The 14287-nt window shown below is 46.2% G+C and overlaps 1 protein-coding gene across 13 annotated transcripts in view; it reads right to left on the bottom strand.

Annotated features, from left to right (window-relative positions):
* PBRM1 (polybromo 1) overlaps positions 1 to 14287 on the bottom strand; it is a 2726611-nt gene that overhangs the window by 656567 nt on the left and 2055757 nt on the right. For all 13 annotated transcript variants that reach the window (XM_044078866.1, XM_044078877.1, XM_044078870.1 and 10 more), the window contains one exon: positions 11912 to 12113. In XM_044078866.1, coding sequence (XP_043934801.1) covers positions 11912 to 12113 — 202 coding nt within the window. The remainder of the gene's footprint in view (positions 1 to 11911; positions 12114 to 14287) is intronic.

The raw sequence follows: 14287 nt of genomic DNA on the forward strand, positions 1-14287 counted from the left end.
AAGGGTAAATCCTGGTCATCACAGGAAACAGAAATTTCAGAGTCCTGATCAGAAGAACCATAAGGAAACTCAGTCCTAGGTCTCTTAGAGGGGGAAGGGTGGCTTCTCCTGATTAGAGTAATAAGGTCTTCAGCCATTCTTATCATTTGTTTTTTAGGCATAGAGGCCTGACCATGCAGTCTGGGTGTCATTTTCTAGGCATGGATTGAGTTTTAGGCCTTGAAGAAGAAGATGGTGTCAGTTTAATATGCAAGTCAGTAGGCCTGAATACACCCTCAGAAGCCGGTGCCTGCACAGCGGCTCTGGACCCATCCAAGGTAGAGACACCCGCAGGTTCCACAGTCGAAGAAGCATCTCGTGGCATACTGGACTCCGAATGGGTCTCAGTAGAGGCCTGCGAAAGCGCCTCACTGAGTACCGGCAAACTGGTGACTAGCTTAGGAGAAGCGTCGTCTGCAGTTTTGGACCTATGCGGTCTGTCTCTGTCTTTATCTTTTCGTTTTTTCAGAATGTCGGTAGTCGGGTGGCTTACCAAAGCCATATCTGGATAATTGAACAGAGTACCAAAATATTTAAAAGTGTAACTAAACCGACGACGAATAGTTTGTTGTTTAAATAAGGCACAAAACCGACAATGAGGTACATCGTGGTCAGGATCTAAGCAAAGAATGCAGTACGAATGAAAATCTTTAGGAGGTATTTGCTTTCCACAAGAAATACAATTATTAACTTTTACTGACATCAGTTTAGAGCAGGAAAAAGTTTCCCCAACGGGGTACTTCACTTAGTTGAAGACTTTGGTTCTGAAACTCAAACGAAAATTTCAGGAGTCGGCCGACTGGCACTTGTGAACTGCTTCGGGCACCGCAAGGCAAGAAAGACTGATGTAATGGCGTCAGCTGCATGCTTTATACCCCTGACTACTTGACGTCATGGAAGATAAGACAGCCACCGATGCAGGACCCAAGACTTTGATAATCAGACCGACTGAAGGCTACTGCAAGCAGATAACCCAAATGTGATGACTGCAAGAGTGAAACACGAAGAACAACATTCCGTCAGCAATCCCCGTTCCTGAGAAAATCCCCGAAACTCCTCAAGCAGAACATTCCCCAGTGACTGTCCCTGTTGCTAAACCCAGTTCTATTATGTCACAAGATCAGGTCGCATCTCGAAACCTACTTCCAGATACAAGGCAACCTAGACATGGCTGCTGTTTTTCTTTATTAGTGATGGTATAATTGCATGCCTATTAAAATGTCATTGTTTATATGAGACAACTCAGTAAAGAGGGAGGATGTAGATCAGTGTGTGTGATATACCCTTAAGAAGCTTTCCAGTGAGTCAGCACATGCATATAAGTACTGAGCATGTGCAAGCAAGAGCGCCATTTTGAGTGAGCATCCAGAATGAGAGCATGCAAGTATGTAGTCAAGTTAGATAGTTCATTTAAGTTTAATGCAACTGCCATCCATCCTGATGTATTGGTATACAATGAACACCCAAGCCTCAACGTCTTCTTAATGCACATAAGAACAGTAGCAGTTCTGGACCTCTTAAAGCTGCTTCCCTTTGTCTGGGAGGCACTGATGGGACAGTTTGGAAGTCTGAACTGGGAAAGATGTGAAAAAGGGAATTAAGTAGACTCTGGAAATGATTCTTCTTACCCATTAATCTGTCATGCTGGCCTTCCACGCTGGTGTGTGCAAGGAGAAACATCCACTGACTGCCTCCATAGGAAAAAAAAAAACAGTCAAGTAAGCAGTCAGGGATCACAGAAACAAAATCCCCAAAAAATCCCCTACTGCCCTGGACACGGAGACCACTTTCACCTCTGATGTGGCATTAGTGTGAAACTCCCCTTTGCCCTGGGAAACTTGGACCTGCTGCTGGTGAAGGCTGGCTTGATTTGGTTCAGGAAATCTGTAAAGTGCATCCAGGCCTGCCTTCCCATAGTTAGGCTTGATCCTGTTTCCCTATCTGCCTCATCCATTGCTTTATGAATGAAATGCATGGTCAGAGAGGAAATACTCATGGTGACCACCTAGACTCCAAGTAAAAGTGGAGCTCCCTGGTTGGCAGCTGCTTTAGATTTTCTAATGATTTTTCCATAACTTCCTCCTGACATAAACTATGTGGGCCAAGTAGTGAAATGCTCCGACAGAGATTTTACTGGTTCATAGGTTGGTACTAGGCTATCAGCCCTAGGGCCTATACAAGCCTAGCCATAACAATTCCCTGGCTATTTCTTCCCACATTATTTACTTTCCTGGACCCCTGTCTAACAGGGCGATTGACGTGATCCCTGGGGTGAATTTCCTTTCTCCCATCCAATCGTCAAGGTTCCTCTTGAAGAGGTCCAAAGAGGCACTCTGCTTGACATGTATGGGCAATCTATTCCAGAGTCTGGGGAGTCTCTGGGTCAGGAACCTATCCCTCCAGCATGTTTTGTTTATTGTGATGACAAGGTTTAGATCCCTGGAGCATGTAGCGCTGAGGGACTGGGATTTCTTTAAGTGTAGCATGTCCAACAGCTCTGGGTTTGACATGGCCTTGTATGTTAAGCAGAGATCGCCCCTGAGTAGACGATATGCAACAGAGTATAGCTGGAGTTTTTTAAGGCGGTCAGCGTAGGGCATCTGCTTTAGGCCTGTGATTCTTTTAGTGAGGTATTTCTGAGGCCTTTCCAGTTGTTGCAGATGTCTTGAGAGGTACATACCAACTGGGGCGTTGTATTCTATAATGGGTCTAATGAGGGATGAGTACAGTGGGACAATGACCTCCTTTTTTCTGGATGAAAAGCCCTTCGTGATGAGGTGTGCCACATAGAAGGATTTCCTGACTGTTGTGACGATGTGGTTATCGAAGGTGAGACCACTGTCCACCTGTGTCCCCAAGTCTCTTATCACACTTTCTGTGTTTAGTGTACTGCCACCTATATGGTAATTCATGGATACATGTTTTTTCCCAAAGGGGATAACATTACATTTCTTGGCATTGAGCTTGAGCCCATGGCTCTGGCACCAAGCATCTGTTTCTGTAAGGCCCTTCTGTAGAGTATCCACATCATTTGGGGATTCAATAATGGCTCCCAGTTTGCAGTCATCTGCAAACTTTGTTAGCCAGAGTCTCTTAGTGTTGACCTGTACTTCAAAGAAGTAGATGCCAAACAAGAGCGGCCCCAGGACTGAACCCTGAGGTACTCCACTTGTCACTTGTCTGGAGCTGGATTTGGAGTCGGCTACTTTTACAGTGTGGGGTCTATCAGTAAGCCATTTAGCAACCCATTGGGTGACATAGGGATTAATGCCCAACTTAGTAAGTTTATCTATGATTCCAGAGTGGGGGATGGTGTCAAAGGCCTTGGCAAGGTCTAGATAGGCTGTGTGGACCACCTTACCCTTGTCCATGGCTCTGGAGACTGATTCAAAGAAGTCAATCAGGTTCAGGAGACAAGATCGGCCCTTCACAAACCCAAACTGGGTGGGGTCCAGTGTTTGAAGGTTGCCAATGTCTTTGTTTATAAGTTCCATGATAATACGCTCCATGGCCTTGCAGATAAGGCTTGTCAGACTGATGGGACGGTAGTTTCCGGGATCCAAGGTGGATCCCCCCTTGTGGATTGGGATAACTGTAGCTCTGCGCCACTCAGTGGGCACAAAACCTGAGGTGAGGCTATGATTAAACATGACACTTAGGTGAGGTGCCAGTTCAGAATACACAGTGGATACACAGACTCACTTCCCTAGCTTTTACATCACCCTAAAATCCTTATTAGATGAATGGATAGCTTAGGCATATTCTGGAACATCCTTCTTACTGGACGCAGCTACCACTATGATGTCAACAAGAGGCTCTTCAGCTCCAGTAAGACCAGTCTTTGATATTATGTAGAACTACTGGGCTTCCTTGGAATGGGCTTTATATCCGGTTTCTTCCACACTTTGCTACAGACCATATCTATCAGTAAAACTGGAGGAGACACTAACCACACTGTTGGAAGACAGAAGTTATAGGCCTTCTGTAAAATCTGTTCCTCAGGAGAGGTTGAGTCCACTGGTCATAATTCTCCTCTGCTTCATCATCTCCAATATTTCACTGAAGGATGTGTCCTCTGAAAAGAATTTGAGGGAACCTCCTCTTTAAATAGATCTATATCCAGAGTGGGAGATTCTGAAGGGGAGTCCACATTTTTTCTATTACACTTCTTCGTCAGGAGACTGAAATGGAAGTCTTCATCTGAGTTTCTTTTGGAAGAGTAATCTCTGGACCTCACCAGAATGAGCCTAATAATCATCTACTCTGGTGAGAGCCTGGACAATGGCTGGCTCAAGTGTTTAACTGCTATGGTACCTCAGGGAGGAATCAGTACAACTAATGCAACTGGTACAAAGTAGCTAGGGGCAGCTTCTTTCTGTGCCATGAAATCCACCAAAATGCCCAGAAAAAGAAGTTATGTCCTTACCATAACGTTCCATGTGGAGTGTTCATCTCGCCTTGGTTATTACACATGGGTTCGGAGCCGATCCTCGGCTCCGTGCCGGCCGACTGCAAGCTCTGCATTGAGAAGAAGCTCGAGGACATCTAATACCCACAATCCCCCTCTGCCTTTACCTCAGATCTAGTTTGCAAGCAAACCAGACAAAAAGCACGCACACATGCCAAACTTATATACATAGAAGTACATATATACAAACATACCAAGGGTATGATAGAAACACTAATATTGCAACAGCAGAAGGAGAATACTCCAGACCAGGCACCAAATCGAACGTTCTTCCTAAGGGTGGGAGGGGTGGGAGTGTAATAACCAAGGCGAGATGAACACTCCACATGGAACGTTATGGTAAGGACATAACCTCTTTATGTGAGAGTGTTCAATCTCGCCTTTGTTCTTACACATGGGTAGCGTCCCTAGCTCCATGATCCTGAGGAACTCAAGGGAGAACGTTCTTGAGCACAGTGGAACCAAAGGTTGCCCTATCCCTAGAAACCCTGTCCACTTTGTAATGAGAGATAAATGTATGAGGTTTAGCCCAAGTAGCAGCCGCACAAATAGTGTCTAGTGGTAAGCGAGCTGCGTGAGCCAAAGATGTAGAAACTGATCTGGTGGAATGTCCTTTGGGTTTTACTGATAATGTTTGATCAGAGGCCTCATAAACATATGTGATACAATCAGTTAGCCATTTAGAAAGAGTTCGTTTCGTAACTGCAAGACCCTTTCTGCTGTCAGCAAAAGCTACAAATAGTTGATCAGATTTCCTGTGATCTTTTGTTCTATCCAAATAAAATCTGAGTTGTCTATGGACATCCAGTTTGTGCAACATATACTCCAATTTATTAGAGTGGTTCTTAAAGAAGGTGGGTAATTCAATGGACTGATTAATATTACTAGAAGAGCAAACTTTGGGGAGAAAGGATGGATTAGTGCGTAGGGATACTCTGTCAGAATGAAATATTAAATAAGGATGTTTGACAGAAAGGGCCTGAAGCTCAGACACTCGTCTAGCAGATGTAATGGCCACTAGAAATAAAGTTTTCCATGACAAAAATTTCAATGTGCAACTTGAGGCTGGTTCAAAGGGTGGCAACATCAATTTAGAGAGCAACAGGTTCAAATTCCACGGTGATGTCGGACTTCTGACTGGTGGTCTGATATGAAAAGAACCTTTTAAAAAGGCTTTACAAAGTCGGAGAGCCATAATAGGCGCACCACATTCCTCTACATGATGGTTAGAAATGGCAGCTAACTGTACTCTTAAAGTAGCCGGGGAAGCTCCTTCATGAAATAGTTCAGTCAAGAACTCTAAAATCTTGTTTAACGGAGCTATAACAGGGTCCAAATGATGTGATTCCGCCCAAAAGACAAAACGTTTCCACTTACTGGTGTAAGTCTTTGTAGTGGAAACTTTATGAGAAGCTACTAAAATATCTTGAACCGCCGATGTAAGGGGAACCGACCTGGCTAGAAAGGGAAGCGGAGCAGCCAAGCTGCTAGATGGAGAGATTCTAGGGATGGGTGAGGAACTCCTGACGAGTGAGTCAGTAGATCTGGCTCTGGGTCCAGCATCCAAGGTCCCCTAATGCGGTGATGCAATAGAAAGGGGAACCAAATTTGACGAGGCCAGAACGAAGCAATGAGAATAATAGTCCTCTGAAGGTTGTTGGCTTTCTGTAGAAACTTTGCAATCAGGGGAAATGGAGGAAAAGCATATAGGAGACCCGGGGGCCAATCGTGTACCAGCGCGTCCCTGGGGACTTCCCCTGGAGGGGGTAATAGGGCAAAGTAGCTCCTGCATTTGGCGTTCATTGGAGATGCAAACAGATCGCAGGTAGGCTGGCCCCATTTGCGAAAAATCCTTCTCGCAACTGACTGTTTGAGGGACCACTCGTGAGGCAATAGTATTGCCCTGCTCAGCCTGTCGGCTATGACGTTGGATGACCCCGGGATGTGCGTTGCGATCAGAAAGCGACCGGTGGACTCTGCCCATTGCCAAATTCTCATGGCCTCTCTGCATAGTTGGTAAGACCTGGTTCCCCCTTGCTTATGTACCAGACTACGGACATGTTGTCTGTCTGAACTGCAATGGTCCCTGGAGGAAGAAGGGGAGCAAAGTGTTGCAACGCCAAAAACACTGCCCTCAACTCCAGAACATTGATGTGCAGATTGTACTCCAGATTGGTCCATTCGCCTTGGACTGTCTGTCCCTGAAAGATGCCCCCCCACCCTATCAGGGAAGCGTCCGTGGTTATCGTCGCTGACGGTGCGGGTAGCACAAATGGTCTTCCGCTGGATAGGTTGCAAGTCTGTAACCACCACATTAGGTGTGATTTGCATGTTTTCGTTATCAATATTTCGTGAGTCAGTGGAAGTTGTTGGAATGACCATTGTGCAAACAGAAGCCATTGTAGCACTCTCATGTGCAGTCTTCCCAATGGTACCGCAATGAGAGAAGCTGCCATGAGACCCAAGACTTTCAGAACAATTTTTGCCGGGGACTTTCTGGACGACAGCAGAAGAGAAATGTTGATTTGAAGTGCTACTATTCTTTCTGTAGGAAGTTTTAGAACTAAATGGTGCGTATCTAATTCCGCTCCTATGAATAAGATATGCTGTGATGGCTGTAGCAAAGATTTTTCGAAATTTACTGAAATTCCAAGGTGTGTACAAAGTTGTAGGGTGTAATCCCTGGCTAGTATCAGTTGACGCCTGGTGGTGGCAGACAGGAGCCAGTCGTCCAGATACGGAAACACCTGGAATCCTAGGCACCTCAGATGAGACGCTACCACTGCCATGCATTTGGTGAAGACCCTGGGGGCTGTAGTCAGACCAAAGGGCAGGGCTCGAAACTGATAGTGACTAGCTCCCAGCCGGAAGCGCAAATGATCCCTGGACGCCCTGGCCATTTTGATGTGGTAGTATGCGTCCTTCAGATCTATCGAGCACATCCAGTCGCCCTTCTGTAAGAATGGAAGGATCGATTGAAGCGTGACCATTCGAACTTTTCCTTCTTGACAAAGGTGTTGAGATGGCTTAGGTCCAGAATCGGCCTCCAGTCCCCTGTTTTCTTTGGAACTAAAAAGAACCTTGAGTAAGTTCCGAATCCTATTTGGTCCGCTGGGACTGGTTGGATGACTCTTTTTTCTAGCAGCTTTGAAATTTCTGTAGCTGCTGGGTCTCGCAGATGGGGTGGTACATCTGGGAGTTTTCTTTGGAATGGGTGTGGATAGAAATGGGATTTTGTAACCTCTGGTAACAACGCTTTTTACCCAATTGTCTGAAGAAAGGTTTTGCCAGGCCTGAGGGTATAAAGCTAAACGACCCCCGACTGCCTCCAGAGCAGGACAGTCGGGCCTCCTCTCAGGAGTGCTGAAAAGGTTTGCCAGGGAGGTTATCCCTGTCACCTTGGTTTTGCGGACCCCCTCTGCCGCCAGGGCTGCGTCTTCCACCTCTGCCCCCCCCCCTCTGCCTCTAGAGGGGGCATCACCCTGTGTGTCTGGGAAAGATCCTTGGGGTTTTCGGAAACACATTTTCCCACCACGTTGCCCTTTGGGGTACGGTCTGGAAGGGGTGGAAAAACGGACTCCGACAGCAGACAGAGTCTTTCCCTCCTGTTCACACCGGGTAAGGGTCTCCTTTACTTTAGGGCCAAAAAGTGTGGCTCCATCAAATGGGGCGTTAGTAAAGGAAGACTTGAAGGCTTCCGCAAACGAACATAAGCGCATCCAGGATTGCCTACGAAGAGCAATCGCTGAAGCCGCTGCCCTACTCGATCCCTCGGCTGCGTATGATATCAGCCTCATGGACGAGTTTACAATGGATGTAAGGGTGTTGAGATGTGCTGTAACTTTCTCTGAAACAGCAGCATCTGTAGTACCCTGGAGGGTATCTCCCAACTCTTTGACTAGATCCCTCTGTAAGCGTGTAAAATGAGTCAAATAGTTCAGGGAACGATAGAGAAAGCCGCTGAACTGAAAATGCGCTTCCCGTGATCTGTCCATGGTCCTAGAATCTTTGTTAGGTGGATGGACAGATGAGGAAGACTCGACATCTCCTTTTTCGTGGCGCTGCCACCACCATGGCGTCTACTGGAACTCCTTTGGTGAGGTAAGCCTTGTCCTGTGGTGCCGTAATGTACTTATTTGGCTTCCTAGGGACTGGTTCCACCGTGTCAGGTGTCTCCCATGCCCTTCGAGCAATCAACTCCATTAACTCATCGAAGGGCGGAGTGACCCAGGAGGAGGAAGGGCGAGCACCAAATGCCTTCAGCAAAACTGACTCATCCTCAGAAGGGGGGAGGGATTGCCAGTCACCTCTCTGCTTTAGGATCTCCAAGATGTCAGAAAAAGAGACATCTTCTGAAGGTGACTTAGGGGACCCTTCTGACTCATCCAAGTCAGTATCGGATGTCAAAGATTCTTGTGGAGAATCCAAGTGTCTCCTCTTACACAATCGTTTCCTAGGGACTTCTTCGTGGGGAACATCCGAAGAAGCCTCCGAGGAAGAGGGGGCACCCTCTAGGGGTGGCTGAGACACCGGTGCTCGACGCTTGGATGTAGCCGTGGGTGCAGAGGAGGATAATGGTCCTTTGTGGGGAGGAGAAGCTGTTCCTGCTGATGTGGTTGTCTGGGTAGACAACACCTTCCTCATGAGGTCGAAGGCCCCCGGGTCCCGAGTCGAGGTATCTCCCGGTTCCGAAGAAATGGGAAGAATCCCCGAAACAGGAACCGAAGGCACCGACCCCGAGGACGGAACCGAGTCGATCCGCGCCGAGGCTCCGAGAGGGAGTGTCGGAACCGAAACATCGGTCCGACTCTCGGTCCCGGAACCAAGGATGGATCTTCGGCCCCGAGACTCCAGTACCGGATCGGATGGAGTCGAGGTGAACGGTGCCGACCGAGAAAAAGACAGTTCTGGCACCGAGGGCTCCACAATCATCAGTTCAGCTTCTTCCGGCTCCGAAGACTGGACAGGTCTCGGAGGAGGAACAGATGGAGATAGTGGCAGGCCTTCAAGTCTCGACATCAACTGAGAGGAGACCGAGATAAGTTTGGATAAGGCCGTATGCTCCATCAATTTCTGCACCACACGGTCCACATCGGTGTCGGAGGGGCCTGGAAGAACGAGTCGAAGGAATCGAAGACGGCGCCGACCTCAACAGAGTCGATGGAGGGAGCTCCGTCACCGGTTCCAAGACTCGAGGCTCGGAAACTGCCAACAGTTGAACACTCGGCCCCGAAGTCTGTGGAACCGGTGATCTAACTTTACCCGAAGAGCTCGGAGCCGATGACTTGGGCTCCGACGTCTTCGATTCCTTCGAGGATTTGGATGCCTGGTCTGAAGCATCCAGAGCCTCCTGGAAAGAGGGTTTCAATAAACCTCTGTCCATCAGTTTCCTGCGCCTATCTGTCATGACCCTCCCACTAAAAGAGTGACAAATAGAACAGTCCTCTTGTAAGTGGAGAGGGCCAAGGCAGTAGACACAGGAACTGTGGTTGTCCGTGACCGACATCTTTTGGCCACACTGGCAACGTTTAAATCCAGATTTCATTTTCTCAGACATTTTGTAGTAAGAGAAAGGGTCAAGTCCAGTAACAGTCAAATCCAGAGGAAAAAAGGGTCAAATCCGGTAAATATGTCAGTCCGTTTGTCAATCCAAGTAGGGGTGGTAGGCCCCGAAAAACTCTATACCAGTTAAGAAAGTTAAACTAAGTTAACGGTACCGAGAATTTCTCTCTCTACACACACACCATACACTAAACACAGTAACTAAAGATTTTGAATAAGTTCTCCTGAAAATTTAACAAAAAGAAAGTTAAATCTTATCTGAAAACCCTCGAGCTAGCCTCCAGCGATGCGAATGCAGCAGCGGCAAACTAGATCTGAGGTAAAGGCAGAGGGGGATTGTGGGTATTAGATGTCCTCGAGCTTCTTCTCGATGCAGAGCTTGCAGTCGGCCGGCACGGAGCCGAGGATCGGCTCCGAACCCATGTGTAAGAACAAAGGCGAGATTGAACACTCTCACATCCAGAGTTACTGAAGCTGACAGAATTGAGATCTGTGTTGATATCAACGGCCAGTCCTGTTTGTCAACACTGACACGTCCACAGCAGAAGCCACAATGGGGACCTTAAAATCTCAAGGAGTCTAACTCCGAATGCTCAAACACTGAAAATGGTACATTATCGTTCATTGTTTAACCCATTGGTGTTGAGGAGTCGGCACCTACTGCTAAGGATATAGTAACCATCAGTGTCGAATGGTTCAGCATAGAAGCAACCGGCACCAAAGTAATCTGTGTGGAAGAGGCAAGGCTTTACATCACCATGATACCAGGCATAACAGTCAGTGCAGATTCTAACATTACTGGTGTTGGGGTAACTTCTCAGTCACAGGTAGGGAATGGGACTAAGATCATACCATACTGAAGCTGGGCCATGACAAAGACAGACACCAAATGCTCTCAGTCAACTTGTGTAGGGCTCCTGAGTGATCTGCGAGATTGAAGTGAAGCTACTGAGGGAGGTTTCGATGAAAGCAATCTAGAGACTCCCTTCTCAGATGAGAAACTACCTGCATGACATCTTGGTATCAAGACTTCCAAGATGCAGGATGAATTCTGTAAGTGAGAGATGGAAGGCTTGATTGGAGTTACCATGCTGGGTGTCTCTCCTGGGAGATGGGCTAAATACTCTGGCCAATTTGGAGGGAGTGAGCTTCTCCAAGAAAGGCTGACCTACCTTTCATTTTTCCTTCCTGTACTCTTGGGTAGAAATCCAAGTTGTTGTTGGTGCCGTGTCAGGTGGAAGAATGTCCTTAGCTACAAGTTTGTTTTTGTGTTCCATTATGCTACAGGAAATGAACTTCTTACAAATACTGTAATCAGCGGAAAGATGTGAAGCACCTAAATAGACCAAACACAACCTTGTGTGGGTCTTGAGATGGTGTTTTACGCTCACAACACTTACTTTTACTTACAACCCGTTTCTCTCGCTTTCTGCATGTCATAGCTGCAATTCAACACTAAATAATTAACTACACATTGCCAACAAACCTACGGAAGAATAAAAAGGTGCATGTCAGAAGAGAGCACCAACAGCCCAAGCTGTAATGGGGCAAGGAGAGGGAAGGGAGAGCAGATACCAAGTGCATCAACAGACAAGCAACTTGCACAAAGCAGGTCTCCATTTTTGAACCCAAAATATCTGTAGCAACTCTAATTAAACAAATCCTGAAAGACTGCTTATTCCCACATCTGGATGTTAATGTATGACTGCAGTTATCCCTCATTTATAAATGGCAAAACAGCTGTGTCAGGAATTCCACTGGTGAATACAACCGGATGATGATTATTACATAGCAAAAGAAATGTCCTTCAAGTGTTGTTCACAAACTAAAATGCTCAATTACCTTCATAGTCCGCCTTCTTGACTGCCTCAAGATTTCTCCATTCAGTCCCCACAAGTCTGCTGAGTTCCCCAAACGAGTAGTCAGGGTGCTGAGCTTTTATGACAGCTCTCATCTCACTGCTGAAAAGGATGTACCCACTCATGTTAATCTTCCGTTTTGTTCCTTCCTTCTTTGTGCTGCTCTTAACAACTTTTGGTGTCGACTATAAAAGTTAATGAAATAAAAAGGCAGTATGATATGAAACTACCTAACAGTAATATATCAATAAACATTTACAACAGATACGGTCTTAACGTAACAGTTGATGTACAAGAGGACCCCTCCTTGGTTAGCTTACGTCTGATGTATTTTCTATTCTAATTTGACATTTCTTTCTCTGAAACTCCTGCACTCAGCATACTAATGTCCCATACCAGATACTGTCATGAAATCATCTCTGCTCCAAGGAGGTGCAATACAGCCTATGAGCCCATCAAACTGTAACAGCCACTGAGTGAGCACACTTCCTGAGAATCAAGAAAAATATACCCAAGAATATCGAACACCTTCCTGCATTAATACAAAAGTAATGAAAGTAGCTATCAACTTCTAAGGAACTCAATGGCTGAGGTTGGTTGCAGAGACATGTTAAAGAAAAGGAGGATGATGGCAGAAGTACATGGGACCCAACAAGGGCCGTTTACTCACAGATCAAATGATACAGTAAGAATATATCTTTCATATCTACTACTAGCTAGAAATGCACTAATCTCCAAATCTGAGTACATCTTTCCAACAGCATCATTCGCCTCAAGTAATACCCACCTTCTTCAAATGGCAGTCTTCTGCTTTGTCATCTTAGCGCACACAGAATCACCACATTTGAGTTGCTAAGACAATTCAAATGGCTGTCAGTCCAAAACAAAGGAAAGTACAGTTTTGTACCTACCATAAATGTAGATGTCCGATAGATATGCAACTGCAGTCATAACATATGGGTTGTCCTGCCTCAGGCAGCCCTCGGTCGGCCGGATTCCAAAGTCTGGGTCCGACGTCGGCTGATGTCGCATTTCTCTCCGACGTCAGAGCGGCTGGAGTATATAAGCATCAGCCGACGCCATCTTCTTCAGTGTTTCTTGCCCCAGATGCCAGGTGCCCTCCAATGAAGGCTGTAATCAAATTGGAAGACAAACATAGGTTTCCAGACAATAAATAAGCAATAAACAGATACACCATAACAGATATCCCCAGCTAAGGATAATAGGGATAGGAGTGGACCCAAGGCATAGAGGGAAGGAGGGAGGAAAACCGACTGCAGTTGCATATCTATCGGACATCTACATTTATGGTAGGTACAAAACTGTACTATGTCCTTCAAGAATGCAACTGCAGTCATAACATATGGGTTGAATACCATAGCTTAGCTGGGGGAGGTGGAATGCTCTAAGAAAAGGATGGTGTAGCTATCAATCCCTGCAGGACTGCCGAAGCAAAGCCTGCTCTGGATCTGGAATATAAAGGGAGGTTGTAGTGTTTGGAGAATGTATGCACGGAGCTCCATGTAGCAGCTTCTAGAATGTCTTTTGTAGGCACCCCTCTTAAGAATGCTGTAGAGGTGGCTGTAGCTCTGGTGGTGTGTGGTCTGATATTGGCTGGTACACTCTTTCCATGGAAGGAATAACAGAATCTGATGCAATGTCCAATCCATTTTGAAACAGTCTGTTTGGAAATTGCTTTTCCTTGTACTCCAGGGGCGTAAGCTACAAAAAGCTGATCAGACTTCCTACTGGTCTTGGTTCTGTCCAGGTAGTAGCGAAGTTGTCTGTGAATGTCCAAGGTATGCAACAGTCTTTCCCCTTTGTTCTCAGGATTGGGAAAGAAAGTGGGCAGGTGAATTGCTTGATTTAAAGAAACCCTAGATACCACTTTTGGCAGAAAGGTAGGGTTGGTTCGTAAGGAGACCGTCTCTGTGAAAGGTTATGAACGGTGGTATTGCCATTAGGGCCTGTAATTCCGAAACCCTTCTTGCTGAGGTAATTGCCAACAGGAAAGCTGTCTTCCATGAGAGAAATTGTACAGAAGCTGCTGGCTCAAAGGGAGGGAGAGTCAGTTTTTCTAGGACAAAGTTGAGGTCCCAAGCTGGTACTGGAGCCTTTCTTGGTGGCTTTATATTCTTGATTCCCCTAAGGAATTGCCTTAACAAAGGATGTGAAAACACAGGTGGATCAGTGTTGTATCTAGCTGAAATAGCTGAAGCATGTATTTTTATGGAAGAATATGAGAGTCCATTCTGTAGCATATCTGCCAAATATTCCAGAATGAGCGGGATGTTCAATAATGATGCATCATGACCCTTGCTGGTATTCCAAATGCTGAATCTCTTCCATTTTGCTGAGT

Source organism: Protopterus annectens, chromosome 7.part1 (genome assembly GCF_019279795.1).
Source record: "Protopterus annectens isolate FY-2018-M chromosome 7.part1, PAN1.0, whole genome shotgun sequence".
In the NCBI taxonomy this organism is placed as follows: Eukaryota; Metazoa; Chordata; order Ceratodontiformes; family Protopteridae; genus Protopterus; species Protopterus annectens.